The sequence below is a fragment of the Cyrtonyx montezumae genome, unplaced genomic scaffold, assembly GCF_038088225.1.
Source record: "Cyrtonyx montezumae isolate F1298 unplaced genomic scaffold, pur_monq_1.0 scaffold_3, whole genome shotgun sequence".
Classification (NCBI taxonomy): domain Eukaryota; kingdom Metazoa; phylum Chordata; class Aves; order Galliformes; family Odontophoridae; genus Cyrtonyx; species Cyrtonyx montezumae.
The window spans coordinates 102,377,191-102,404,258 of NW_027072034.1; the positions used below are offsets into that span (position 1 = coordinate 102,377,191).

Here is a 27,068-nt window from a genome sequence, read left to right on the forward strand (position 1 = left end):
TAGGAAGTTCCCATTCAGCCAAGATTCAGCTCTTACCTTGGCTGGGCTTGTTGTTTCAGCTCATGCTTTTTCCTGCAATTCCATGGGCAGCGGCACCACCCCATGCAACTGCGCTGCAGCCAAGAAGTCCTTGGCCAGAAGCGCAGCAAGAGACCAGCAGCACCGGCAAGAGCTTCTCGCAGGCAGGCGAGCAGGGGGAAAGAGCCCCTTTGCACTGGCCATGAAATCAGTCATGTGTAGGTTTTTGTCCGGCCCTGGGGGGTGGGGGGAAGGAATGTGGGTTGGGCGAAGTCTAGGATTACACCACGGCTGAATTTTTTCTTTCCACGCTTTAAATCGCCAGCACCTTTCGGTCCTGCCTTCACCTCTCCTGCCAGCCACTGCTCCGACCGTGCCATCCTCCAGGTAACCCGTGCCTGCCCCCCGTGCCCACCTGTGTCTCGTGTGGATGAGAGGTCACTGCGCGCGTCCTGCTTGTTTAATCATTTTCTAGAGCTTGCTGTTCTACTGACGGTTCCTCTGATCCTTCCAAGCAGCTGCTGTCAAACTCCCGTGAGGGCTCCTCGCTCCTCTTTGCCTCCTCAAGTGCTTTATAGGGGGCCATGCAGGGCAGGGAGGGAGAGGGTCAAAGTGCTGCTTTGCCTGTTTTCTTTTTTTCCCCTCCCCGGATGGGGGAAGAGTGTCATTTGCTGCCAGTGCCTTTTCCTGCTCTCCTGGTGACAGTGTGAATGGATGGCCAAAATTTCCTGCATTAGGCTGGGGCTTGAAGGGCTGCTGAGGGCTTGCGACAGACCTAGTGGAAGAAGGTGTCCTCAGTGGTGGAAGGGTCTTCAGCAATCCCAACTTCAGTACCAGGCTTCGGTGCGAACAACTGCCCTCAGCCTTTGCCCTGCAGGGCTCTGTAGCCAGGAGGGCATTGTCCCTACAAGGAACAGGCTCAAACACCTCCAGCCTCCTAAATTATAGAATCCTAGAGTAGTTTGGGTTGGAAGGGACCTCAAAGCCCATCCAGCTCCAACCCTCTGCCGTGGGCAGGGCTGCCACCCATCAGCTCAGGCTGCCCAGGGCCCCATCCAATCTGGCCTTGAGCTCCTCCAGTGATGGGGCACCGCAGCTTCTCTGGGCAGCAGTGCCAGGGCCTCACTGCCCTCTAAGTGAAAAAATCTGGTGGCTGCCTCCTCAAGGAATGGGCAGAGCCTTGGGGAGAAGAGAACCTGTGTGGCCGTGGCATCTATAGCTTTTCTTTTTCAGCACATGGAAGGATAGGACCATCCTCACTATAAAGTTACTCTTATGTCACATCTAGTAAATCACTGTTAGCAGCTGCTACCACTGAAAGCAAAAACTTTTATTTCATCTTGTCTTCTTTCCACATCTATGAATTTTCCGTGCTTTCTGGCTTTCACTGCATGGTCTGTGACAGCAGACCTTAGTAAACAGTGACAGAGGAGACGATCAACCCATATGAGACCTCTCATTAAGTTTCTAATCCTACTGCACTCACCCCCCTCCAGCTCCAACTCTGTTTCCCAGTCTCTGCTGCTGTGGGAACTCCTGCAGACAAATGGGCTTCCAGAAGCAGGAGCATTTTCAGATGGGTCGATTAAAAATGATGAAACTAGTAATGGCTCACACAGACAAAGCTCAGATATGCTCTTGGCACCTTTCCTCTAGAAGGAATTATTGTAAGGAACAAGTAAGGGCTTGGCATGCAGAATTTAGTGCATCTCTCTCCCCTCTCTTGCCCTCCATAGCCCAAATTTCGGCCTTATTGCATGGCTTGTTTTGAACATAACAAAGGAAACTCCTTCTGAAGGTGGGATGGATTACAGAGTCCCTGGTGCTGTTAGTAATGGTGAAACGGTGCCTGCACAACCCAGCGTGGAAAAGGAAAAGGAGGAGGATGAGACTCTGGAGCGAGGGCAGTGGAACAACAAGCTGGAATACGTCCTGTCGGTGGCTGGGGAGATCATCGGCCTGGGAAATGTCTGGCGCTTCCCCTACCTCTGCTACAAGAACGGTGGAGGTGAGTGCAGCCCCAGCCAGCTTCAGGGACTGGTCACAGTGTTCTCCCCATGACACCCCTGCTGAGCCTTGTTCACCACTGATAGCAGCTGTGCAGAAGTGCCTGAGCCATAAGACAGCTCAGGGGCTCAATTGCAGGGCAATGAGGCATGGACCTGTGTGCTTGAGGTGGAGAAGGAACACGGCTGTCACCTGCGTGTGCTATATGGATGCTGTGCAGTCTCCTTGCTCAGCAATGAACTCTGGCCACCCTCAGGCTGCACTTGTACAGAGTTCTGTGCCTGCTTTTAGATTAAGGCAGACTTTTAGGAGAGAAAACTTTATTTAAATCATTAAAGCCCAAAGCTATTCTCAAGTTGGATTTGGTGGTAGGCAGAGAGGGTGATGTTTCTCAGTTTGGTGATTAGTTGTTGTTAATTGGGCGCTCTGAAAGGGCAGAGGTGAGGGGATGCAGCACTTGGCAGGGAGCTGGTGGGCACTGTGGAGCCAGGGCTGAAATCCCCTGGCGTTAGCTGGGGGCAGTCTCACGGGCCCCACTAAACTGCTTTCCTCCTGGGGCACAAAAGAGGATTAGCTGCTGTTTAGCTACTTTCACGCTGTGCTTTGCTTGGTGCTTGTTCCTATTCAACATGTGCTTGGGAATGTTATTCTCTTTAAAAAGGGAGGGCTGTCCTTGCTCCCCTTCCCTTTTAGCGATGCCATACATAAGTTCTGTGCAGTGGCAGAAAAAATATATGTGAATAGACCGAAAAAAGTTCTTTTCCCTCCCATGGCAGGCAGGTGCAGCTGATTGGGAAATACTGGGGCAGCCTGTCTGGTGTGCAGCCCTGGTGCTGCAGGGAAGGGACCAGGACATCGCGTCCCACCTCTGCCTGGCAGGACCGTGCTGCATTGTCCCACCTCGTCCCATTGTGGCCCTGTACCCATGGGACTGGGCGTGAGGTGGGACTTCTGGCTGGCCCTCAAGTCCCTTTCCTCTCCCCACTCATACATGCTGGCTAAGCTTCTTAATGAAATCTCTTGAGTTTTGAGTTTGTGTCTGAGAATTGTTATTCCTTCTGCACCCCCATTAGCCCGACCTGAGAACCAGTTAGTATGTATCTGGCATAGAAAGAGGCTATACAGGGGGAAGGCAGGGCTTGAGTCTCCTCAGTGGGTCATCAATGAAGCTGGTGGTCTTGAGAAGCTTGTGGGACCATCCTTTAGGATTGGCAGGGTGAAAGCTGTTACTGCAATTAGCGTGAGCCTGGGGGAACCAAAAGCCTGATGGGTTTTGTCCTTCCCTGCCGGGTTTCATGGCAGGGCTTGACAGGTATGGCAGCCCTAGCTGATGGTGTGAGGGACATACATTTCTGTGATATTTTATTTACCTTTGCGTGTTCTTTTGGTCAGCAAACCCAGGTTGGGTGCAGGTATTACTCTGCATGTACCCTCAGTGTTATGGTGCTTTTATCCACAGACATTCAGAATAATCAATGTGGAAGGAACTGACAACTTGTTCAAAAATCATAATGGTGTTATATCAGGATATTCTCTTTTATGTATATGCAACTACTGAGAACTGTTTTCTGCACAAAAAAGGGAAAAAAATAATGGCCTAGAGGCTTTCCTTTCTTACATTCTTTCCCAAATACTAAGTTTTTCAGGCAATCACATCACTCTGAGCAATAAAACTTGAGGAAAATCCCTTTTTCCATGGCCTTCCTCCCCTGCTCAGCCCTTCCAACTCTGCCTCCATATGATATCCCAGAGGGACTTAAAACCAAGCCGGAGATCATGGAATCACAGAATTGAGGGGTTGGAAGGGACCTCCAGAGATCATTGAGTCCAACCCACCTGCTGAAGTATGTTCCCTACAACAGGTTGCACAGGTAGGCGTCCAGACAGGTCTTGAATATCTCCAGAGAAGGAGACTCCATAACCCCTCTGGACAGCCTGTGCCAGTGCTCCATCACCTTTACCATAAAGAAGTTCTTCCCCACGTTTGTATGGAGCTTCCTATGTTTAAGTTTTAGGCTATTGCTCCTTGTCCTATCACATCACAGAGAAGAGCCTGGTCTCACTAATTTCACTCCTGCCTCCCTCTAGATATTTATAAACATTAATGAGTTCCCCCTCTCAGTCTTATTTTCCCCAGGCTGAACAGACCCAGGTTACTCAGCCTTTCCTCATGTAGGTGGTATTCCAGGCTCTTTATCGTCTTTGTGGCCCTACGCTGGACTCCTTCTAGGAGATCCCTATCTTTTTGGAACTGAGAGCTGGCCATGCTCTTTTTAGTGCACACCAGGATACTGTTCGCCTTCTTGGCCACAAGGGCACACTGCTGGCTCATGACCAACCTGTTGCCCACTAGAACACCCAGGTCCTTTTCCTCAGAGCTGCTCTCCAGCAGGTCAGCCCATAACCTGTACTAATGCATACTGATGAGCAGAACCCAGCCACCTGATGGAGCTTATTTCTCGTGTGTGCTGCTTGAATCTGCCAGGTGCCTTTTTCATCCCTTACCTCATTTTCCTCTTCACCTGTGGGATCCCTGTCTTCTTCCTGGAGACGGCACTGGGACAGTACACCAGCCAGGGAGGTGTGACGGCCTGGCGGAGGATCTGTCCTCTCTTTGAAGGTGAGTGGGTTGAGACTGTGCTCTGGGGACCTATGGGAGCACTGTGTTCATCCTCTGACCACCCTTGCAGATCCAAAACCTTCCCCAAAATTATGCTTTCTCACCAAACAGTTCCTGTTCTTGCACTGCATCTCAGATTCATTCTTTCTGTCCAGATCTCTGGCCAGAAGCTTTGCACCCAATAAAAATGTTCTGCAAGATCTAGTGATGAAAATGCCCCTGGCAGTAATCAGGAACATACTTAAAATACACTGCTGTCCCTTTAAATCAGTGCTAATTCATTTTCCCAAGTTTGTGGAGGGCTTAAAACCTTCATGAAAGGTGTCATCTGTCTTAATAAATCATTCAATGTCAGATCCACTTCTTGCACTATTTCAGCACAATTATCCAGTTTCAAGCCACTTTCCATGATGTCTCACCTTAACTGTTGCTTCTATCTCACATGCAAAATCCTTTAGATTCTCCTCTGGCACCTCAGGGAAGTTGCATGTTGTTAACACAAAAACTTCTCAAACAGTGTAGAAGGAAGAAGGAGATGAGAAAATGAAAGAAAAACTGAATTTTGGTAGGTGTTATTCAGCAGGTGGGACGCTGTCGTGTGTTTCTGCCCCTTCAGGTGGCTTTCCAGTCACAACCTGCCTATCCCCTGTCCAGAGTCCTGTCCCTTCTGCCTTGGGGCTGGCCCCCACAGAGTTCTTCAGACAGATCATCCAAGGCCTGGAGATGCTGGGTAGATTTAGCTCCCCACATGGCTGGCTGGGCAACACCTGACACCTAGAACCTCAGATCCCTGTAGGGCTGTAACTCTGGTAGATCTGAGGCCCTAAGAGTACATTTGTCCCACACTGTCTGCCCTCCAAGCCATCTGCTGGTGCAGGTTGGGTTGAAGTACCCTCATGAATAGTGGGATGTAGGGAGGGGGTGATGGCTCAGGTGGCTGACTTGCTGTGGTTGATCCAGCAACATAGTCAGGATATAGAAGAGGGATGCAGCACTGCAGGGGCTGAACCTTTGGTGAAGCCTGGTCCCACCTCTCAACACGTGGTTCACCCGAGGCCTCCTTTCTGCAGGAATTGGTTATGCCTCACAGGTCATCGTTGTGCTCCTGAACTTCTACTACATCGTTGTCCTGGCCTGGGCCTTGTTCTATCTCTTCAGTTCATTCACCATTGACCTTCCCTGGGGCAGCTGTGATCATGAGTGGAACACAGGTGAGTGTGGAGACCCTGTTGGCTCCAAGAAGAGGTATGCCCATGGTGAACCCATGAAACCCAAAACTGAGTCACACTGGGGCTTGTAGGTGTGGGGAGCCCACAGTGACTATGCTGCTGGTGCTTTGGGGAAGAAGCTGCAGCCACTGAGGTTATCTTCCTCCTTGGCAGTGATGAAAAATCCTGCCATACTGTTGTGTGTTAGCTATAGAACCAGTGCTGGTTGTGACAGCTCACTGTGCCTGCTGGAAAGAAAAATTAAATGCCATCTTCTTAACTGTCCCACGCTTCTTGCCAGCCTTGCCCTGCTTGTCCTTTGGTTCAAAAACTATTCAGAATTTGTCTCTGAGTCAATATTAATGAGTGTTGAAAATGTGGATGGAAAGGGATCTTTTTTTCTAATCCTCCAGTACTCCATCCACTGCTACTCACACTCCTTCTCTCTTTGGGCCTCTCCCACAGGGAACTGCATGGAGCTCCAGAGGGCGAATTCAACCCTAAATAGGACCAGTGAAAATGCCACCTCCCCGGTCATCGAGTTCTGGGAGTAAGTATAGGACAGGCTGGCATCCCTCCTTCCTCCAAGACAAGCAATCCCTTGGCAAAGAACCAACCCATAGAGGTGCTTCCTGTTAAGCCGTGTTGGTCAGAAGAGGTCACAGTGAGCAAGCTGGGCAGGTCAGGGCAAAGGTTTCTGGGGACAGCAAAGTCAGTCAAGGATGGCATCACTGAGCCTGTGCTGTTTGTGCTGGTGTGTCTCAGGGGTGGTGTACTTGTCCTTCTCTTACACCATAGGTTTCCTGCCTTTTGATTTGCCTGGGCTGCTGTGAGTGAAGGGGAATTGTCTAATTACATTAGAAATATAGTATTGTTAATATATATAAACAGGATTATTACTTTTTTAAATTTTCATTAAAACTTAAAAAAAGAGGGCAATAAAAACATAAAACTAGTGAGCTGGACATGTAACTGACACTGTACTTGCATACCCCTGGACTATTTGAGCTTCTTGTTCTCACTGACTTCAACAAAGGCCAGCTGACCCCATGCAAGACCTCACTGTTGCTTTACTTCCTCTGATACTTAATCTTTCCTCTTCTCCCTTATTCTTCCTCTTCTGTTGCTCTCCCCCTTTCTCTATTTGCGCTGCTTCTTTCCCTGCCTCCTCTCATGTTCTTCATTGCTACCCATGAACTCCCTCATACAGTTGTTCTCTCCTGCAACAAGGTGAATAGTCTGTATGTTTCTGATCTCCAAACCATGAATTAACTAAGGGTACGAATCTCATTATAATTAGAGGCACTGCCTCAGCATATGAGAGACATTACCATATGCTCTGATCAGGATTTTTACATAGGTTGCAGCCCTTGACCTGCCTTGGTGTCTGTGTCCATGCTCAGGATATGGGTTCTAAGACTGCAGCTGGAAGTGGGGTGAGATCTGCAGCATTGCTGTGGTGGGTCTTTGTCTGCATGTTTTGTGAGCTTTAGCATGGCCAGCTGTTGAAGAGGAGACCTTAAAGCCCTTTGAATTAATGAAGGGTGAGGTTTTTATTAGATAGTAGATAATAAATAATCAGTATTAAAAACAGAGCGACTAGTATGCAAGCGATTCTGAGGGGAGAAGCTCACCAAAATGAGAACAAAGTACCAAGTTCAGCTCACTGCCTGGTGAAATCTGCTCCCTTGTTTTCATGGTCTCCTTCCCTTGTGCCTATACACTAGTGACTCCAAAGTACAGAGTACCTTTATTTCTGGCATGAAGGCATAGGCCTGCTGCTGGCTGTGGTCTCTGACAATGGACACAGCCCAGCTCTCAGTCCCAACTGAAAGACTGAGAAGGCAACCCCTGCTGCCACCACAGATTACCATGGTGAACTGTGGCTGGTAGAGGGCTCTGCCCCCTCTGCTGTGTGCCACCAGCACAGGGCACATCATGTCCCTGGAGCAGCACAGGGCAAAGCACTTTCCTTGGATCTGCCTGTGAGAAGAGAAATTATTACAGGCTGGAAGATGCTGAGTACATACATTGCTGCTAATAAGCTCTTGGCATTAACTCCTTCCATAGTTGGTATTTTCCTCTTCTCTTACAGTACCATTTCCCCTTTTTTTTCCTTTAAACTGCTGGCAGGCAGTTAGATGCTGTTATGAACTTAGACTGCTCTGGCTGGCTGCTGGAAAAGCTGATGTTCACTTCACCGCTGTGCGCATCCCTGTGTTACTGGGGATCCGGCACACAAGACTGGAAATTTCCAGTGTAGCACTGGGATAGGGGTGCAGGAGGCAGGAGTTTCCTAGGGAAGAACTGACCTGCCTCTGAGGTGAAGGCACACTTCTGTGGCCTCTCCTGGCTGCGGTACAGTGCACTGCTAGTTACAGTCTAACTGGTTACTCTTCCCTCGCTGGTTACAGAGTCCAGGACCCTAGAAACAGGGAAGAAGAGCAAGATGAAAATATAATATTCGGAGAAACAGCCTGATTTCCTGTGAACCCCTCTTATCCTCTCAGTTCATTTCAGACTGTGGTTCTCCAGGAATGCAGCCTTTATTTGGGGATAATTGCAGGGGCTTTTTTTTGCAGCAGGGTGGGTTTGTGAGCATGCTCCACACACTGCTGCTGGGGCACTAAAGTGGCACATGTCCCCCTCTGCTCATCTCAGAATTGGGGTTTGGGACCACTCCATAGTGTTTAAAACGTGAGTCCATGTGTGAATCACCAAGCTGACTGTACTGGTGAAGTAGTCTAATGCTGGTAGTGGTTGTGGTGGTCTACAGTGGGAGTGCTGTTTGACACCTCTGCAGCTTGCAGCTCAGGGCTGGGTCTTGTTTGTAGAACATCCTTTCTCCTCAAAGCTGTTAGGTGCTCTGGAGGTGTAGTGACACCTGGGTGCTGTTTTCTTCCCCACCCCCCCTTGCAGGAGGAGAGTACTGAAGATTTCTGATGGCATCCAGCACCTGGGCAGCTTGCGCTGGGAGCTGGCTCTGTGTTTGCTGCTGGCGTGGATCATCTGCTACTTCTGCATCTGGAAAGGGGTCAAGTCCACAGGCAAGGTGAGTGTTCTTGGCTCACACTGAGCCTCCAAGTGAAGGCCCGGAAGACCTTGCTGTCTTTGTGTGTAAGAGGTGGCTGCAAGTTCCCTTCCCTCCTGCCACAGCATGTACAAGCTGTTTGTGCCTCTGCTGGCAAGTACAGCTGTATATTTTCAGATTCATTAGACAGTAAGGTAACTCTCATTTACTTAAATCTTTCTCTGCCTCAGCACCATAGGAATCTTCTTTTTATCTTTTTTTGTTGGTCCCAGCTCTTCCTATAGATACCTGTATTCCCCAGGTATATTGATTTCCTTTTTCACCCACACTGGTTATCACAGTGAATGTTTCTGGGGATAGCTGGTGTGACGGTCCAGCTTCATCCTGAACTGCCCCATCCCTGTCTCCTCTCCCTGTTGCAGCATGTGCCACTATTATTTGCACTGACACAATTAGTTAGTCTCTATTACTACCTTCTGGCCCATTCCAGGTTTGGAGGCAGCAAAAACATTTGGAAGTGAAAAGGTTTAGTAGGTTACCTTAATGGTGTCTCCTCGGTGTGCTGGGTTGTAAATCACGGCTGCATCCATTTCCATGATGCTGATGGCATGGAGGTCAGCAGTTCCTCCTGCTTCTGGGAGGAGGAAGCAGCTTGTAGAGACAATATTTTCTGGTTTCCATGGAGTAAAATAAGAAGAAAAGAGCAATTGCTTGCTGTAGTGGCCTGCTAAAAGATAACAGCAAATATGATACGAAGGTAGTGCAAACAGTGTGGGAAGTGCTGAGAACAAATCCGATCTATTTTGGATACAAGTTCAATGCTAAATGCAAGCAATTCTTAGCAAAAAAGGCTAGTGATGGTACGAACTTATCCTCTTGAAAACAGAAACCTTTCAGTAGAGAACCATGGCCCATTGGTTTATCAGCCCTTGAACTGAATTTGTCCTGCACAGAACAGTCCTGCAGCAGTTTGCATCCTCGGGTGCAGAGACTGCCTGTCCCCAGGGAGCTCTCGCAGATGCAGGAGGTTGTCACAGATGGAATCACTTTGTTGAGGCATGTGGATCAGGTTCAAATAAACGCTGGTTGTTGTTGACCAGCATGGGACAGAATGATCACACTGGTCCCGGCAAGGTTCCTTGTGATGGAGCTAGAGCTAACAATGCCCAAGAAATAAAAAGATTGGGTCTGAGCCAAGCATTGAGTAATATCTCATTGGATCCAGATGTTCATGTTGTTAGATGGAAGTTTAGAACTCTCCATCCAAGAAAACATTCTCCAAATCCAGGCCACTGCTCTCAGTGCAAATGTAAGTGACTGTTGAGTGAAAAGTTCAACATGTGAGCTCTTGCAGGCACACAGGACATTACCAAGACCAGAATATGAACCGTATACCAGAGAACAAGCAGATTGTGTTCTGAGCTCCTAAAACTGATGTTATTTAGAGATCCAACTGAAAGTGTGCAACCTGACACAGTGGAAGAATATGCAACGAGGTTCAAAGGCAACGGGCTATTTTTAAGATTTCTCTTTCAAATATCCTGATTCCATGAGCTGAGAAATATTAGACTTTCATCCTGTCATATCCTGAAGCAATAATTTGGTTCTGTGGTAAGTACAGAGAAGACTGTTACACTCGCAGGACCCATAGATTTGATTAACTGTCACTGAGAAGCTCTAAATCAGAGCAATCTTGAAACCTTGAGATTGAAATGAATAATGGCATTTGCCAATGTTGAAGAATGCTGTCCCTGGGTTCCTTCAACATCCAGGATATAGATTCAGACAGACAGGGATGGAGTTGCTTGCAGAGACATCTCAGGCAATCATGAGCCCCAGCAGGGAGATGTTTTTCACTGATCTCCATGACATTATCCAAGACCACTGTGATATATATAGAGCGAGGTGAACTAAATGCATAGAGAACTTGGGGCTGCAGGCAGAGATAATAATCTAAGAGTTTGTTTTTCAAGGGTAGGACATCACTCCAGTCCTTCTGTCCTTCCACATAACAAGCCTGAATCACCAAAATGTGTATCTCGACTTAAAGCAGGAATCCTCCAGGAGCATCAGGTTCTTCGGATGTTGTTCTACTCAGATGAAGTGCATCAACAGGATGAATCCATAAAAAAATCTTCTTGAATCACTGCTTGTCTCACAAGAATTATGCAGGGAAGACAGAAGGGGTTGTGCTGCCCAGGGAAATCATCCTCTTGCTGCCAGCAGTACTTTCTCTGCTGCAGATGCTGCTGTAGCAGTGACAGAGCCTGCCCCTGTCACCAAGGAATGACAGGCTTTAGGGGGATTTTGAAACAGCTTGTTCTGGATGGATGAGCAGGTGGGAGAAGCAGATGATTTTGCAGCATCACACATTGTGGTTCCTCTAGAAAAGTTCTTTAGCTCTTTGGTGCATAACTGCCAAAGCTGAGAAAAGAGCTGTAAGATAGCATCAAGCTGAAGTGTGCTGATCAGCACGTCTGCACAGGAAAAACCTGAAGGAGCAACATTTCTTTACTAGCCCAGTGTGATACAACAAACTGAGCAACCATTTCAAAGGTGATCAATAAGTCTTGAATGCGCAGGAGCAGTACAAGGGCATTAATTACACTACTTGAACTGCTGGGTAGGCTGCAGCAGACCTCGGCTGGTTTGACTGTTCAGAAACACAGAGCACAAAGTGGTATTGTTGTGGCACACCACAGCAACCAGCAACTGAGGTAGGGATGCATGGCCCCTTTGCTGAAGCACACACATATTACTGCTGTCTGTGGCGGAGTTGCTCTCGTAACAGCCCAGCTCTCACTCTGGATCACTCCTAGGCTAGCAAGGCTCTCTCTGGCTCCAAACACGCTGTGTCATGCCACATGATTCCTGTGATAACAAATGCATTGCTTCCCACCATAGGCTAAAGCAAGGTGCTTGGAGCACTCATACCTGTCCCCTCATCCCATTTCCAGGTGGTGTACTTCACGGCCACATTCCCGTACCTCATGCTGGTAGTCCTGTTGATCCGGGGAGTCTCCTTGCCTGGGGCATCCCAGGGAATCCTCTTCTACCTTTACCCAGACCTCAGTCGACTTGGGGATCCCCAGGTAAGGCTGGTGGGAAAATGAATGGCTGAGCTGTGCCTGCCTGGATGCCTGTGGCCATCCTCTTTCCTTCTTTCCATGCTCTTTTTCTTCCAATTCTTTCTGTCACCTCTTTCCCTACAGTGGGTACAAGGCAGGGCTGTGATATGGATGACCCTTGGTGTTCCCCTGTGCGATTCCTGAATGTTCTGGTCTGAGGTGGGTTTGAATTGCCTGGGAGCAAGGGCAGAGGTGAGAGAAGCCATCAGCCCTCAGCAAGAACAGTATCAGCTGAACCCATCATTTCTTGGGGACGACCCCGTGCTCTGGGATTCTGTAATTTCTGGGGTTGCAGGGGTGAAGAGGAGGAGGAGGAAGAAGGAGAGAATGAGGATGACTTGATGCACCCCAGGACCTGGCTGCCCTTCTTGCCCCCTATCCCTGTTGAGAAATTCCTGCCTGCCTGGCCAGAGGATCTGTGCCTGACTGCTGCTGTTAATCTCTCTGGGACAAGTTCTTCCACATTAAATCCTAGCTCCAGCTGAGCTGCTGTACCAGCCTTTGTGTGAAGGTGTTTCCAAAGGAGATTAAGGGGTGCCTGCCTGGAAAATAGGCCAGCAAAACCCTCTGTAACCCCATTAACTCTTCCTGTTCTAGCCCTAGTGTTGACTCTGCTATTAATTTTGCAAGTGAGGGCATCTCTGGCTGACCCTGCCCTGCCTGATGCAAGGAGCAAGGGTCCCTGGAGTGGGATGATGATATGCTAGGGCTACTGGAGACCTTGAATTTTGCCAGAGCCACCATCACGGTGTGGCTGTGGTTGAGCGGGTTTGACTTAGTGCTTCCCATGCTGGGAGCTGAGCACGAGTTTCCAGTTTGCAGCTGAATGAGATCTGTTTTTGTTATGTGAAGTGCTCAGAGATCCTGCCCAGCATTCTGGAAATTGCTCTCTGGTCATTTGTGTGCCCAAGCAGTGGCTGAAAAGCTTTGTTTTGTGGTGCTGGCTTCTCTCATGCTCTCTCAGTTGCAGGGAGGAGGTGGGCAGGACAACTCTGCCTCCCTGTGTGATGCAGAGAGGTTGGAAGGGGTTTTCTGCTACTTTCAAGAGAGTGAGGACAGGTCTGTGGTCATACTGTGTGTAGTTCTGCGTGTGCTGACGCAGTGTGAGATCCTTCTGTCACTTTCAAAGTGTGCTCCCTGGCTTCTGCAAAGCCTTGTGGTCACTGGGGACTCACCAAACCAGGTTGCAAAACTTGCAGTTTCTTCATTTTTCTGCTGTTGGAGAGGAAAGGTAAGGGTTAGTGCCCCAAGGCCTGCATGTGCACAGTGTGCTCCTGCTGCCGTGCAGGGACAGCACGTGTCCTGCCAGCCAAGCTGATGACAATCGACTTGTTCTCACAGGGTGGCAGGCTGTGATTGCTTACCCGCAATCCAGCACTGCCTGGAAAAATGCAGAGTTCTGCAGTGCATAGGAAGAAATGCTGGAGATTTGAAATAATAATAATAATAAAAAATATATATATATATGTATATGTATATATATAGCCTCTTTGATCTGAGCTTTGTGATAAGGAGTCTCAAGGAGAGGTTTAGATGAAGGGAAAACAATATACAAGGGGACAAAAGGATAACTGCTTAAAAGTATATGAAAACATATGTGAAAAGAAAGGATGAATTATTTAACAGATTCTACCAGGGGAGAAGCAGCTGAGATGTGATTAAGTGTCTGTGTGGAAATTATTGCTTTTCACCTGCTTGACGACCTTGGACAGAACCGTGAAATCCCATGCATGAGAGCTGACTGATGATGGTCTCTTCCAGCCATAAAGCCCCTAAATTGCCAAAATCTTCCTGCACCTTCCTCTTCCCACTCTATAAAATGTTTATAATTAAAAGGTTAAATGCAAAATATTTGATATAAAGATAGATCAGACCGTACAGTGAAACTGCTGGACAAGTTTTGCATAATAAAACCTTGTTCAGCTCAAATAGAAGCAAGTAACAATGTGAGAGAATTTATTTTGAATGGTAGGCCACAAAAACCTATACGTTCCCCCAAACCAACCTCACTGTTTGATTCCTACTTGTTTAATATCATGTATTTTTAAAATAGCATTCTAGCCAATTGCCAAGCTCATTTCTTTTTGTCCTTCCTTGACTGCCTTTTTTGAATTCCAGAAGGTTCCTGTGTTTTCCGCAGTACAGACTGTGTTTTAACAGATAGGGGAGCTCAGGGTTGGTCACCACTTCCTCTCTTGCTCACTCCACCCTTTCCAATGATCTCTGTGGTAATTTTATGGCTTGTTTATTTCAGTAGATAACGCTGGGATTTCCTGAGGCGATTATGGAGAGAGATGCAGAGTGGTCCGCTTGCAGGAAACTGAAATGAAATAATTCACACTAAAAATAAGGGTTAAGCGTGGGCAGTTTGTTGTTGGAGCAACTTTCTGCTGGCACTGGCAGGTTGTCTATCAGTCAGTCAATGCAGCCCATGATCAGACACCACGGTAATGGACAGAGTTGAGGAGATAGCTGATGGGCTTGATGCAGAAAGTGCTAGCCATGTATTTGGTCTTGCTTGAACGAGTAGAAATGTAGTGGTATCTTTTCACTCTGATATCAGTCTCAAACATTTCTAGCTAAATTTTATTAGGTTTGTTGATTGAGAAAGGAGGAGTAAAATTTAGAAGCCTTGGAGAATGACCCTCTCTGCACAAACAGAAAGTGCTTCTCAGAACATGTTCAAGACCTCTTGCTCTTGTTTTCCCCCAAATTTCCCCAGAACACACTGTCTTGGTGTGTGTGTTTGTGCTTTACCCCTGGAGCCTCAGAAAGCCTTTGTACAAAGAAGAGCTTTCTGTAAGGAGCTGCTTCCCTTGTGGCTGTTGGGAATTTCTTGGAAATGGGCCCCTTCAGCCATGCTGGGGAAGGGGTCAAAGCCTTCAAATTTGGGTCCCTCCTGCTGCTTGCTCTGCTGCCAATGAGAGCTGCTGCTTCCCAGCAAGAGGGGAAAGCAACTGTGGGCATGCTAAATATTATTTGTTCCTCTTATTTGTTGTTTTTTTTCCCCAGCAAGCCTTTAGATTGACCCTACGTGCTTGTGTCGTGCTGTTGCTGGCCCCGTTTCCCCTTTCTGAAGGCAGTGTGTTTGTTTTTAGGCAGAACCATAAAGCCTGGGGTCCAGAAGCATCCCTTATCCCTCCCCATCACTTTTTGGGGGGGAGGGAAGCACAGCTGTGTTTTTGGGATGAACCAGAGCCTGTTTTTTTTCTTACAGTGTTTAAAGAAAGCCCAGAGGTGGGGGGCTCTCCTGGATGCAAAATCTTAGAATCACAGAACCATTAAGGTTGGAAAAGACTGCTAGGATTATCTAGTCCAACTCCAACCCATCACTACCATGTCCACTAATCTTGTCTTTCAGTGCCACATCTACATGTTTCTTGAACACCTTCAGGAACAGTGACTCCATCACATCCCTGAATGCTCCTGTGGGTTGGTGTGGGGTGCAGGAGGTTGGCACTCGCTGCTGGGGTACCATGGGGACCCTTTGTGCCCATGGGCCAGTCCTGAAAGAAGTGGGAAGACAATAATCTGAGAATTATGCCCCAGGCATCCTGAAGCAAAATCCCGGGGATCCTCCCCATGCAGTGGGGAGCTGAGCAGGAGTTTGCTTACCTCTGTAAGCAGCATGAGCCCACAGAACACCCTTCTCAAATGAGGTTGGACCCAGTGTGTCATTTTGGCAATGAGTGGACACCTCCACAAACCTTACTCTTTGAAACATCTCTAGCCCCTGAGGCCATCACCACCACCTCCCTTGTCACTCCTGTTAACCCTACACAGTGTCCTTGGCTGACTCTGCAAACAGAGAATAATCTGTCTTAGAAATAACTATGGATTTGGGTTTTTTCCTTGTGCCTGTGGAGGGATGGGAGAAGTGAAGGAGGTGGTCAGGTAACCTGGCACAGCCCTCAGAGGTACTCACTGAACAACAGCTGAAGGCTTGCCTAGATTTTGCTCTGTGCTTTGCATTACCCCAAGCACAATGCTCCAGTCAGCAGAGACCTTCTCTGTGCTCTCTGCTGGCTGCTTTAGGCAGGTTGGTGCTTTTCATCACGGCACCTGTGTATGACGTATGATGCATGCGTTGGTCTTCTTAGAATCGTTTGAGTTGGAAGGGACAGTTAAAGGTCACCTAGTCCAACTCCCTTGCAATGAACAGAGACACCCACAGCTCAATCAGATTGCTCAGAGCCCAGTCCAGCCTGACCTCGAGTGACTCCAGAGATGGGATATCCACCACCGCTCTGAGCAACCTGTGCCAGTGCCTCACCACCCTGACTGTAAAAAACATCTTCCTTATATCCAGTCTAAATCTCCTCTCTTTTGTTTTCAAAATATTTTCCCTTGTATTGTCAGAACAGACCCTGCTAAAGAATCTGTCTTCTTTCTTACAGCCCCCCTTTAAGGTACTGAAAGGCTGCACTCAGGTCCCCTGGAGCCTTTCCTTCTCCAGGCTGAACAGCCCCAGCTCTTTCAGCCTGTCCTCTTAGGGGGCTGGACACACTCCAACATGTCTATGTCATTCCTGTACTGAGGACTGACACAACACTCTGGGTGAGGTCTCACCAGTGCAGAGCCGAGGGGCAGAATCACACCCCTGACCTGCTGGCCATGTTTCGTTTGGTGCAGCCCAGGATACCATTGGCTTTCTGGGCTGTGAGGGCACATTGCTGGCTCATTTCCAGTTTTCCATCCACCTGTCCCCCAAGGTCCTTTTCAACAGGGCTGTGCTCTACCCTTACAACTCCCAGCCTGCATTAACAGTGGGGTAGCCACAACCCAGGTGCAGACCTTGCACTGGGAGGTATTGAACCTCATGAGGTTCATCTGAGCCCTGTCTGGGTCTCAGGATGGCATCCTGTCCCCTGAGCATGTTGGCTGCACTGCACAACTTGGCATCATCTGCCAACTTGTTGAGGGTTCACTCTGTTCCACTGTCAGTGTTCAGTAGTGTTTTGCTCTAGAACATTCTTTACTATTATTTGTAAGTGCTCTGAGGTCTTCCTAAGAAAGGATCTGTTAAAGTACAGGGGGCTATTAAATTCTAGTACATGTAATAAAGCAAATATTGCTAAGAAAATTAAGGGAGGAAGGAAAATGTTCTCTGATAGGCTATAACCATCTCAGATAACTGCAGTTCAGGTGTGAAGGCTTTGGTTAAAAACACAGTGTAGGAGGTTATTACAAACTGGAGTAAACAATATGTTCAAGGAAATTGAATTACGGATTAAATAAACTGGATGGCTTAGAAAACTGCAGACAGCAATCACAGCAAAATACCCAGGCTGCCAATGTGCCAGCAAAATCTGAACAACAGGATAAACTTCAGCAGAGGAGCTGCAGCCAGAGAAGAGCAGCATACTTTTCTGCAGGGGAAAGAGAGCCCTCTGTGACCCCATCAAGCCCCTTTAGTTGGAGTGGAAATATTAAAATAATGAGATGCTGTTGTTCAGCAGAAGGGGGGATTTATTGGAAGGGCTGGAAGGGACATTTCTCCGAGTCACAACAGGGAGAGAAGTGAGCACAGGCAGCAGCTAGGGGAGAGAACATGTGGGCTACTGCTTCCAGGAGTAGGTGCAGCCCCCATGAAACTGTGGAGCTGAGATGGGGTGAAGGGTGATACCCTTCCCATCCCAGAGTTGTGCTGCTGTTGCTCATCTCCGTCACACCCATGGCATCAATCTTGTTGGAGTCCATCAGCACCCAAGCAATATGGGAGATGCTAGGGGTCTGGGAAGGAAGTAGAAGTGGGTGGTCTTTTACACAAGAGCTGCAGTAGCCTTTTAAAATGATAAATAGAAGTGTGTACAGCCTGAGCTGGTGCTCACAATGACTGAGTAGGATCAGAAGCACTGTGTATCATGCTTAGCTTTGTTTGCACTGGTTCAGCCTCAGGCTGCTTTGCTTCAAATGGGAACACGTGCTGAGGCAGGACCTGTATTCCCTACAGACATCCTTCTGGATGTGCATCCCAGGCAGATCAGCAGGAACCTGCAGATCCCATTCTAATCCCTGCTGCACATCGAGGGTATTGCTGGCTGTAGGAACAAGTCACCTCATGAGTCACAGAGCTAATGAAGCTTGGTGTCTTGATATTTGACTTCTACCATCATCTGGTAAAGCACCAGTTCTTTTCCTGCCCTTGGGATGTTTCTCATGTCTCCTGCTTGTGTGATTTATCTGATATTTAACACTGGTTGACTGTTCCTCCCTGTAGCTTTCCTCTCAGTGGGGTTACTGAGCCTTTCCTGCTCCCTGGTTGTGGTGAAATTCTTAAGTAGTTGGTATCTTTGAGATTTCTGACCACTGTTAAATCAGTTTAAACTGTGGAAATGGATCCAGTGTTATAGAAAGGGTGAGGAATGCTGTTTGATGGCAGAAGTCTTATTACCTCAACAAATCGATCTGAAAGTGCTTCAAAAACCTCGTGAGAGTGAGATTCAAGCTGGAATTTTATTGAAAAACAAACAAACAAAAAAAAAAAGCCCGACCAACAAACCATGAATGTAATGAAACAGAGCACGAGCAATGAACAACAGAACAACAAATCAAGCCTAACAAAACTTTCCATCCTGGCCTGTGAGAAGATTATTATTGATGCATGGATGTCAGCTGGATCAGCCTATCTCAGTGCCTTGCTGTGCCCCAAAAGCAGTGGAGACTTCACCAGGCCCATGCCCTGATTGCCTACAACCACAGTGATTCTTTAGGAATTAATTGTGAAGAAAACAAATAGATAATGTTTTTTCCAATCTTTTTGAAATGCAGTAATGAGCTAATACTTTCTCCAAATCTGCCTCCCTACTCCCCTCCTCCAAAAGAAAGTAAAATATACTGAAGTCAACTACTTTTTTAGTATCCTTGTGCCCAGAACTAGCTGTTCCAGTCCAACCTCATCATCTGTCTCTTCCCATTCTGCAAATCAAACATTTGATCTGACTCCTTGTGGAAGGTTTCTTCTTGTCAGTTTTGACTGGTGAGAAGAAGGTGGGGCTGAATGCTGTCTGAGCTGTTTGCAGGACAGCCGGGGAAAGCAGCGATACCAGCGAGCCCTAGCTGGTTGCCCCTCAAGACATGAGGCCTTGGTTGACCATGTACAGGTATAACTTGGAGTCACCAAAACCTCTGTGTTCCTCTCTGATATTTCTGTTCTCAAGAGACATCCCCAGGCAGGTTCCCAAGCAAGGCAGACTTTTATGTGGGGACTCACCAGGGTACAGCCACTTGGAGACTTTTTTCATTAAACCTATCCCAGTAAGAACTTTCTTCTGCTTCTCTTTCCTGACTGCCTTCCCTTTTGTCTTTAGAAGAGCCAGTGATTGAATGCTTGCCTTATCTCTATTTTATAAACACTTCAGGAGGAAAGAAGTTAGATGGCAATCTTTGTCATTCCTCACTGTTGGTCCCTGCTTTTGCTTCTCTCTGTGGAAGACGGTGGCTATGACTGCATCAGTGACTACACACAGATAGCCTTTCAAATCTGATTTATCACTGACAAATGTCAGACTCTGAGCACTAGGACATGTTCTTGACAGAGAGATCAAAGCGGAGTTCAGGCTTCATGGGACTAACATCATTCTAATATTTTCTTTTAAAAGATGTCCTGTGCGAGCAACTCTATTTATTTCTAACACTCCTCCCCATTTAATTTTATTTTACATTTTAGAACCTTCGAAGTTAGGTCTTGGAGCAAAGGGCCACCAGCTATAGATACCTGTGCCACTCAGTGGGAGACCAGGCTTGCCCAAAATCATTCCCCCTCCTCTGTTGCTGAAGGGCTCCTTCAGTTCTCATGGATAACACTCGGGCTCTTGCTACCAAGAGACTCTTGAGAGTCACAATTTTCTGCAGACTTGCCTGAGGAAGACAGAGTTGATGATGAAGATCTCTGTGTGCTATGGGTTTACAAACCTCTCTACACCTTCCTTCCCTCTGGCTCTTGCCACCCCTAGGGTCCTTCAGAGAGCACTGTAATTGCTTGTACTATATAACCGTCTCCTACCAAAGGCTTGTCTAAATGCAGAGTATTGCTGACAGCCTGAGCACTAATTTTTTCTGCTGATTACGGTGACCCCTAGGTCTCTGACTCTTCCCATTGGTGCACCATTGGTCTTGTCTTCTTACCTCTGTTTGCATCTCCCTTGCAGGTCTGGATGGATGCAGGCACTCAGATCTTCTTTTCGTATGCAATTTGTCTGGGATGCCTAACAGCTCTGGGCAGCTATAACAAATACCATAACAACTGCTACAGGTAACTAGAGAACGGCTCTGCTGCCTCGAGCCTTCCCTTCCCTCAGCATCAGTGCAAATAGGCTGGTGAACCACTGGGGGCCTTTTGAAGTGTCACGCTTTCCATTTCTGCTCAAGGTATAAGGAAACACTTTGAAGGTGTTTTTTCCTCAAATCCATCTCTCTGTGCTTTGTACCCAAGGGAAATGTCAAGAACTTTCTGTCCATGTCACGGATGACAAATTCCCTTTTCCTCACCATATGAGACCCATCAAAGCTAGATCCTCTTCACTAGCTTTGTGATCCCAGTCCACACCACAACCTCTTCTGTTTACGTAGGTGGGGAAGCAGAGCTGTGAGATCAAATGGTTGCAGACTGGAGTACTTTCACCTTGTGATTTATCCTCTCTAAGTTCTATTAGACCTAGTGCACAGTTTTCAGTGCTCTGGGTGCCTATGTGCTATGTATGGTCTATATATAAACCTACAGGTGTGACTCCTGTCTCTTGCACTCTCTCCCCATGCTGGACTGCCCTTGGGCAGAGATCAGCCAAGCTGCCAAATTGCATCAGGCTGTCAAGTTGAAGTGTTCAGGTGAAAAATCAGTCAGTTTGCTGCAGATGTATGCAACATCTGAAGCTGTATCTCCAGAGAGATACAGGTCGGTGTGAGGGGAAGAGACCAGAGAAGCTACCTGCCTCCCTTCCCACCTTTCTCTGCTGACCGTGTTGTTTTTGGTGCTGGGTTCTTCCCACACTTTTTAAATTCAAATTTGTTGTCATTGCTGTATAAGGTCCAGGCAGACCACTGCGTGGTCAAAGCATGGCATCTTTCTCTTCACCTTAGAACCTCACAACCTGCTGTAGGGATGCCTCTCAAGCAGCTGGGTTGGGACTTCCATTTCTTTTCACATTGTACCTTCTGTCAGATGCAGTTCTGAGAGAAAAGGCTGTGGGAAGAGAAGACAAAATGGATCAGCTCTGGCCAGCTGGCCATCCTTGGGCATTGTCCCAGCGCATCTCCAATCTGGATGTGTGACATAGAGGTGATGACAGGGACTGCTGAGCAGCAAGGCTGCAAAAAGCTTCTGTAGCTGCAGCTGGGAGAAGCAGTAGAAAAGGAGACAGGTCAATTCACACACAAGCCCTTCATGCTATTTGATTTCCCTAGGGAAATTTTGTTGAGTTTTGGTGTCAAATCTTTGACCAGCCTGTTCCCAGACATGGACCCAGTTTTAGTGAGTTGATCCTGTATGCTGCAGCTTTGGTTTGTGCAGAAAGACAGGGTCAGGCTTTAATGGGAAATAAGCTTGATGTTCCATATGGTTCTCTCAGGCCAGATGTAACCTTTAGAGATCTGGAGAAAGGAAAAGATATAGGGAGGATGGACCATTGCTCAGATGACAACAGTCCAAGATGGTATCAAACAGCATGGGACATTTTTCACTCTCTGGGATTGCAAGGGATATCATGGAGTCTCCCTGGCCTCTTTCTAGATGAAAATCTGGGACTCCTTTTTCTCTGGCCATTCCTTGCATGTTACTCCCACCATGACACCCCTTCCCACCTGCCAGGTGACTGGAGAGCATCTCCCAGCCCATGCCTTTCCAAGGAGGCTCTAACCTCATACACACATCTGGGGGAAGGAGGGAAGAAACACTGGGAAGGAAGAGGAGCTATTGGAAATAAATGTGAGTTTGTTTGAAATAGCTGAGAACATAAGTGGAGATTAAATGGTTTATAGAAGGTGGAGAAAGGATGTTCTGGCACGAGCATCCCATGGGGCTAGTTGAGCTTGGCAGGGCATGGACCTCCTGGGTGATTCTTTGGGATGCTCCCTGAAGGTTTCATGAATTCTCTCCTGCCTTAGTAAGGAAATGAAGAGGTAGAGGAATGATTTTAGGTGATGTGTAGTCCTTCATCACTGAAAGGGCTGTGGTATGGGGAGGAATAATCAGACCTACTTGTATGGCATTGAGACTGTGTGAACTATGGTTTATCTATAGAAATGGCTGCAGACTGTGAATAGATTGTGCAGGGAGGAGCAGAATGCTAGAGACCTAAAGACTGGTAGAGAAAATCACACTGGATTTGCAGAGTAGCATTTAATAAAGTCAGAGTAGGCCATGAAATGCCGGAAGGGTGTGTTCAGTTTTGTTCAGAGTATTTCAGAAAGATTCTGGAAAAGGTTAGAGCTGTCCCCAGGGCTGCAATCACAGGGGGCCTGGGGAGGCTGAAGCATAAAAAAGAATTGGATAGATAAGAAATGTTTAGTTTAACGAGTAGATGGATGAGAATGAGATGAAACAGAGACAAAAGGGAATAGATCAGAGAAAATAAATTGCATGGCCGTGTTATCTTTTTTTCCTAATGCGTGGGTCAGGAGATACCTAGTAGTGCTGAGAGCTGAGAACATTGTAACTGGTCTGAGAAATCTCTTAAGGAAAAATAACTGCCCCCTCTCAAACCGAAACAGTCTGCTGCTCTCCCAAAATGGAGGGACGAGGAGAGAGAGAGGAAAAATATTAGGTGTTTAGACAGAGCAAGTCAGTCTCATGGGTGAGGAGAGCAGGGGCTGCCATGGGGTACGGGTCACACCTACACCCTTCAGCTGATGCTGTGCTTCCTCCTCCCAGGGACTGCGTGGCACTCTGCTTCCTCAACAGCGGCACCAGCTTTGTGGCTGGCTTTGCCATCTTCTCCATCCTGGGCTTCATGGCAGGGGAGCAGGGAGTGCCCATCGCTGAGGTGGCTGAGTCGGGTGAGTGGGGGCTGTGGTGGGATGATGGTGTCATGGGAGGCTGCTGTTTCTCTCCTGGCCCAGGAGGCATGCCCACAAGGTACCTGCCTCAGAGAAAACAGTGTTGAAGAAGCAGACTCCTGTCCTTTGCCTCCAAAATCTAGAGAGAACCAAAGGCCCCCTCACGAACTGTTATGATGCTATGGCACTCGATGTCAATGTAATCTGCCTACTGGGGTCGTGGTAAGGCAGGTAATGTCTGTCCAGGAGGGATTTGGTGCCTGCATAGGCTTGTGTTGAGCTCAGAGACTCATCTGGCCCCTAGTCCTCACAGCAGTGATGCAGCCATAGCTTACGGTGCCCTGTTTCCCTCCCTCTTTGCTGGGAATCCTCCACTCTGCCTGAGTTTCCCACACGGCGCTTGGCTGAGCGGCTGCCTCATGTGAGTCCACAGGGATGTGCTATGCTATGCCATGCTGCTGCCTGCTCTGAAGTCCTTTTCCCCACAGGACCTGGCTTGGCATTCATCGCCTACCCTCGGGCTGTGGTCATGCTGCCCTTCTCCCCACTCTGGGCGTGCTTCTTCTTTCTGATGGTTGTTTTACTGGGACTGGACAGCCAGGTAAATGTTATGGATGCTTTTCTGCTGGACTAAAGTCACTGCCCCTTCAGGACAGGCTTGGACTTGATAGATGGACATGCAGGGCTGCCGGGGAACTGCTTACGTTGGGCTGACAGAGGTGGAATCTCTGCTCTTTGCAGTTTGTCTGTGTGGAGAGCCTCGTCACAGCTCTTGTGGACATGTACCCCACCATCTTCCGCAAGAAGAACCGCCGGGAGACCCTCATCCTGCTGGTCTCCATCCTCTCCTATCTGGTGGGGCTGGTGATGCTCACTGAGGTATTTTGGGCTCACACCACCTGCATGGTGTTTGCTTGGTATGAGTGCCTCCTGGTAGAGATCTGTCAGGTGGTGGGATTTATACTAGAGATGGATGAGCTCCATCCTACTGCCAAGTGCCTGAAGGATACTGTCCTGCCCTGCCCTGACCTCCTTTCCTCTCCCCTTCCCCCTGATGTTTGCACTTTCCCTTCCTGTCCTCACCCCTTGTGCCAGTTACAGTTCTGACAGCTTTCCTGTCAGGATTGATAATTGGAGCTCTGGACAGCCAATATTTTAGTTATAAATTTATCTCTACAGGACTCAAACATTTACTGCTGTAGCATGGTTTGGAGTGAGTCTTTGTCCTTTTCTTTTCTCCTGTATGGAGCTACAACAACAGTTGAAAACTTGGGTGGAAAATGGATGGAAAATTTACTGAGCCAGAGTGTGCCTCATATCTATTATATATTATATTATTATATCTATTATGATTTTCTATATATTTCCTGTGTATCTGGGAGTTAAAACTTTGTGAAATCTATGTGTTGTGCAGTTGATGCTGCCAAATCTGCCTTCAAAGGCAATTTCCACTCTTGTTTCCAGCTACAATAGTTGCTTTGTTTTTGCCTTCTCTTAAAATATCCCCATCACCTCTGATGGTCACTTCCCCTCTCCTGCCCTGCCCAAGGTTGCTGAGGCTTCTGAGAGCAAGAAGTGTCCTAGGTCTTCCATACAACTTCATCAGTCCTTGAGCACAAGGGAGGTGGCCTTTGTTGTTGGCTAGAGGTGTGCCCCAGGGAGAGTGTGGTCTCTTAGTTCTTGAGAAGATGCTGAATTTGTGCTCTGCTCTGGCTGGAACTCTTGGCCTGTGCCTGACTCCCTTCTTGTCTCTTCTTCCCCACTTCTCCTTGCTGCCCACTTGTCCCTCCCCAGGGTGGTATGTATGTCTTCCAGCTCTTTGATTACTATGCTGCCAGTGGCATGTGCCTGCTCTTTGTGGCCATCTTTGAGACACTCTGCGTCGCCTGGGTCTATGGTGAGTATGAACCAGGGGGGCCCAATTCTTCTCTCCCAAGCTTTCACTTTCTCCATCCTCTATGTGCTGGTTAATATCTCTTCTTGGCGATCACTTCACAGTGCGAGGCAGCCTTCTAAACCCTTGCTGCAGAATCAGCTGATGGGGCCTTCATCACAGCAATGCCCTGGGGGATCTGCTTGGTAGATATCCTTAGCATGTTCCTAAGTGCCCCTGAATTTGAGGTCTTCCTTAGGGGTGTGAAGCTGGCTGGGGGGGCAGTTTCCCAGTCTGTGCATAGAGAACTCTGAGATCCTCACAGTGCTTTTGTGAGCCCTCTCTCAGCTCTGACATTCAAAAGAGATGGATAAAATCTGGTTCAGGTCACAGACTTGGTTCACGTCGTAGCATAGGGTATGCCAGCTGAGGGGCTGTGGTGATCACCCTGTGATGCTGAGCTGTTCTGGGGTGAGGAGACATTAATCCAGGACTGAAGTTGGCTGCATTCCTCCTCAGTGAGCTCCCTAGCTGGGTTCTTGGCTGTGCAGAGAATACTGCCTGATCTTCTGGGGAGCTCTCAGGTGGTGGGGAAGCAGGGCCTTCACTTGCCATCCTTCTCAAGACACACAGACCCTGCTGCCCTTGTTGCCTGCAGCAGTGAGATATCCTTCCCCTCTTCCACAGGTGCTGAGCGTTTCTATGACAACATTGAAGATATGATTGGCTATCGACCATGGTCCATCATCAAATACTGCTGGCTTTTTATCACTCCAGCAGTTTGCTTGGTGAGAGATGGGTGGAGCTGGGTGTCTCTGAGATACATACACACATGTATATATAGAGAAAGAGAGAGGGATCTGCATGTGTGTTGAGGTTATGTAGCCTCTCTTTTACCATAAAACTCTGGGCAGGGGTGGAGTCACCAGGAAAACCTACTTTGACTAACAATGTTGATTTTCTTGCACTTTTTCTCTTGGCTTCTTTCACCCTGCCAGGCAACCTTCTTGTTTTCTCTGATCAAATATACCCCACTGACCTACAACAAGAAATACGTGTATCCGTGGTGGGGGGATACGCTGGGCTGGCTGCTGGCCCTCTCGTCCATGGTGTGCATCCCTCTCTGGATTGTCTACAAGCTCTTCACCATCAAAGGTTCCCTCAGAGAGGTGAGACTGAAGCTCTGGGATTAGAGCATGGGCTGTATTGCTGTCCAGCCTTTCAAGAGAGTTGTTTGTGTGTTGCAGGTTGATTAGTAGAGAGCCTAGAATGAATCAATTGAATGAGTTCATTGCTATTACTGAACTGTTGGTTTTATTGAGTTTTGCCTGGCTGGAGAGCTGCCCCAAGCTGGCTGTTGCCTCTTGGTGCCCTTTGTTTATTGCTTCTGCCTCTTTGCAAGCGCAATTAGGAATAAACTCATTAGATGATGAGGAAAAAGATGATCTCCTATACCTCATCTCAGCATGGAGGCTGCCCTTGCCAGCAGCTTGGGTCTTGCTCCAAGAAAACTCCAGGTCCCACCTGTTCTTTACCTCCTGTAAATGCTCAGGAATGATACCCATGACTGGAAGGGGAGGGCCCAGGTCACGTTTTGTCCTTGAGACCATGTTCAGTGCCTACTTTTGTCTTGCAGAGGTTCCGCCAACTCACCTGTCCACTAGAGGACTTGCCTTCCAGGACAGGCACAGGACAGCCTCTTCCTTCCTCCAGATCTGGTCTCCTGATGCTGACAGAGCTGGAATCTCACTGCTAGGACCAGTGTGGCTCTCCCTCCCTCCCCCAGGATGGTTTCTATGCAGCTTTTACTACCTGTTGGGCAACACAAGGATTCACTCACCAAGGAGAGAGGGATTTCTGGGTTGAATTCTCTTCCCTGGAAGATCTGAAGGGCTGAGGGAGAGGCTGCTGTGGAGTTGGTCTGCTTGGAGCTAGCAATGCACCTTAATCCTCTCCCTAAGAGGGCTCTGAAGGGGCAGATCAAACACCGGTGTTCCAGAGCACTCCCATCCATCTGGTGGGCAGAGAAGAAGGACTGATTGTGGAGTGGAGAGTTGCAGAGTCTCAAAGTTGTGGCTCTGGTGTGGACTTTGGGAGCTTTCCATTTGTTCCATTAAATTCTTGTACTTCCCCTCTAGTTAGAGTCTGTGTCATTTTCTGCGACCAGCATCCCTTGCTTATATCGTGTTTG

General features: G+C 48.0%; 1 protein-coding gene across 1 annotated transcript; it reads left to right on the forward strand.

Annotated features, from left to right (window-relative positions):
• Positions 1 to 349: 349 nt before the first annotated feature.
• LOC136052475 (sodium- and chloride-dependent GABA transporter 2) lies at positions 350 to 27,005 on the forward strand. The gene is made up of 15 exons (XM_065742647.1): positions 350 to 405; positions 1,817 to 2,026; positions 4,511 to 4,645; positions 5,716 to 5,856; positions 6,319 to 6,403; positions 8,773 to 8,905; positions 11,842 to 11,976; positions 20,163 to 20,266; positions 22,880 to 23,004; positions 23,493 to 23,605; positions 23,746 to 23,883; positions 24,799 to 24,901; positions 25,565 to 25,665; positions 25,876 to 26,046; positions 26,514 to 27,005. The coding sequence occupies exons 2-15, from the start codon at positions 1,822 to 1,824 to the stop codon at positions 26,631 to 26,633; spliced, it is 1,809 nt and encodes a 602-aa protein (XP_065598719.1). The 5' UTR covers positions 350 to 405; positions 1,817 to 1,821; the 3' UTR covers positions 26,634 to 27,005.
• Positions 27,006 to 27,068: the final 63 nt, after the last annotated feature.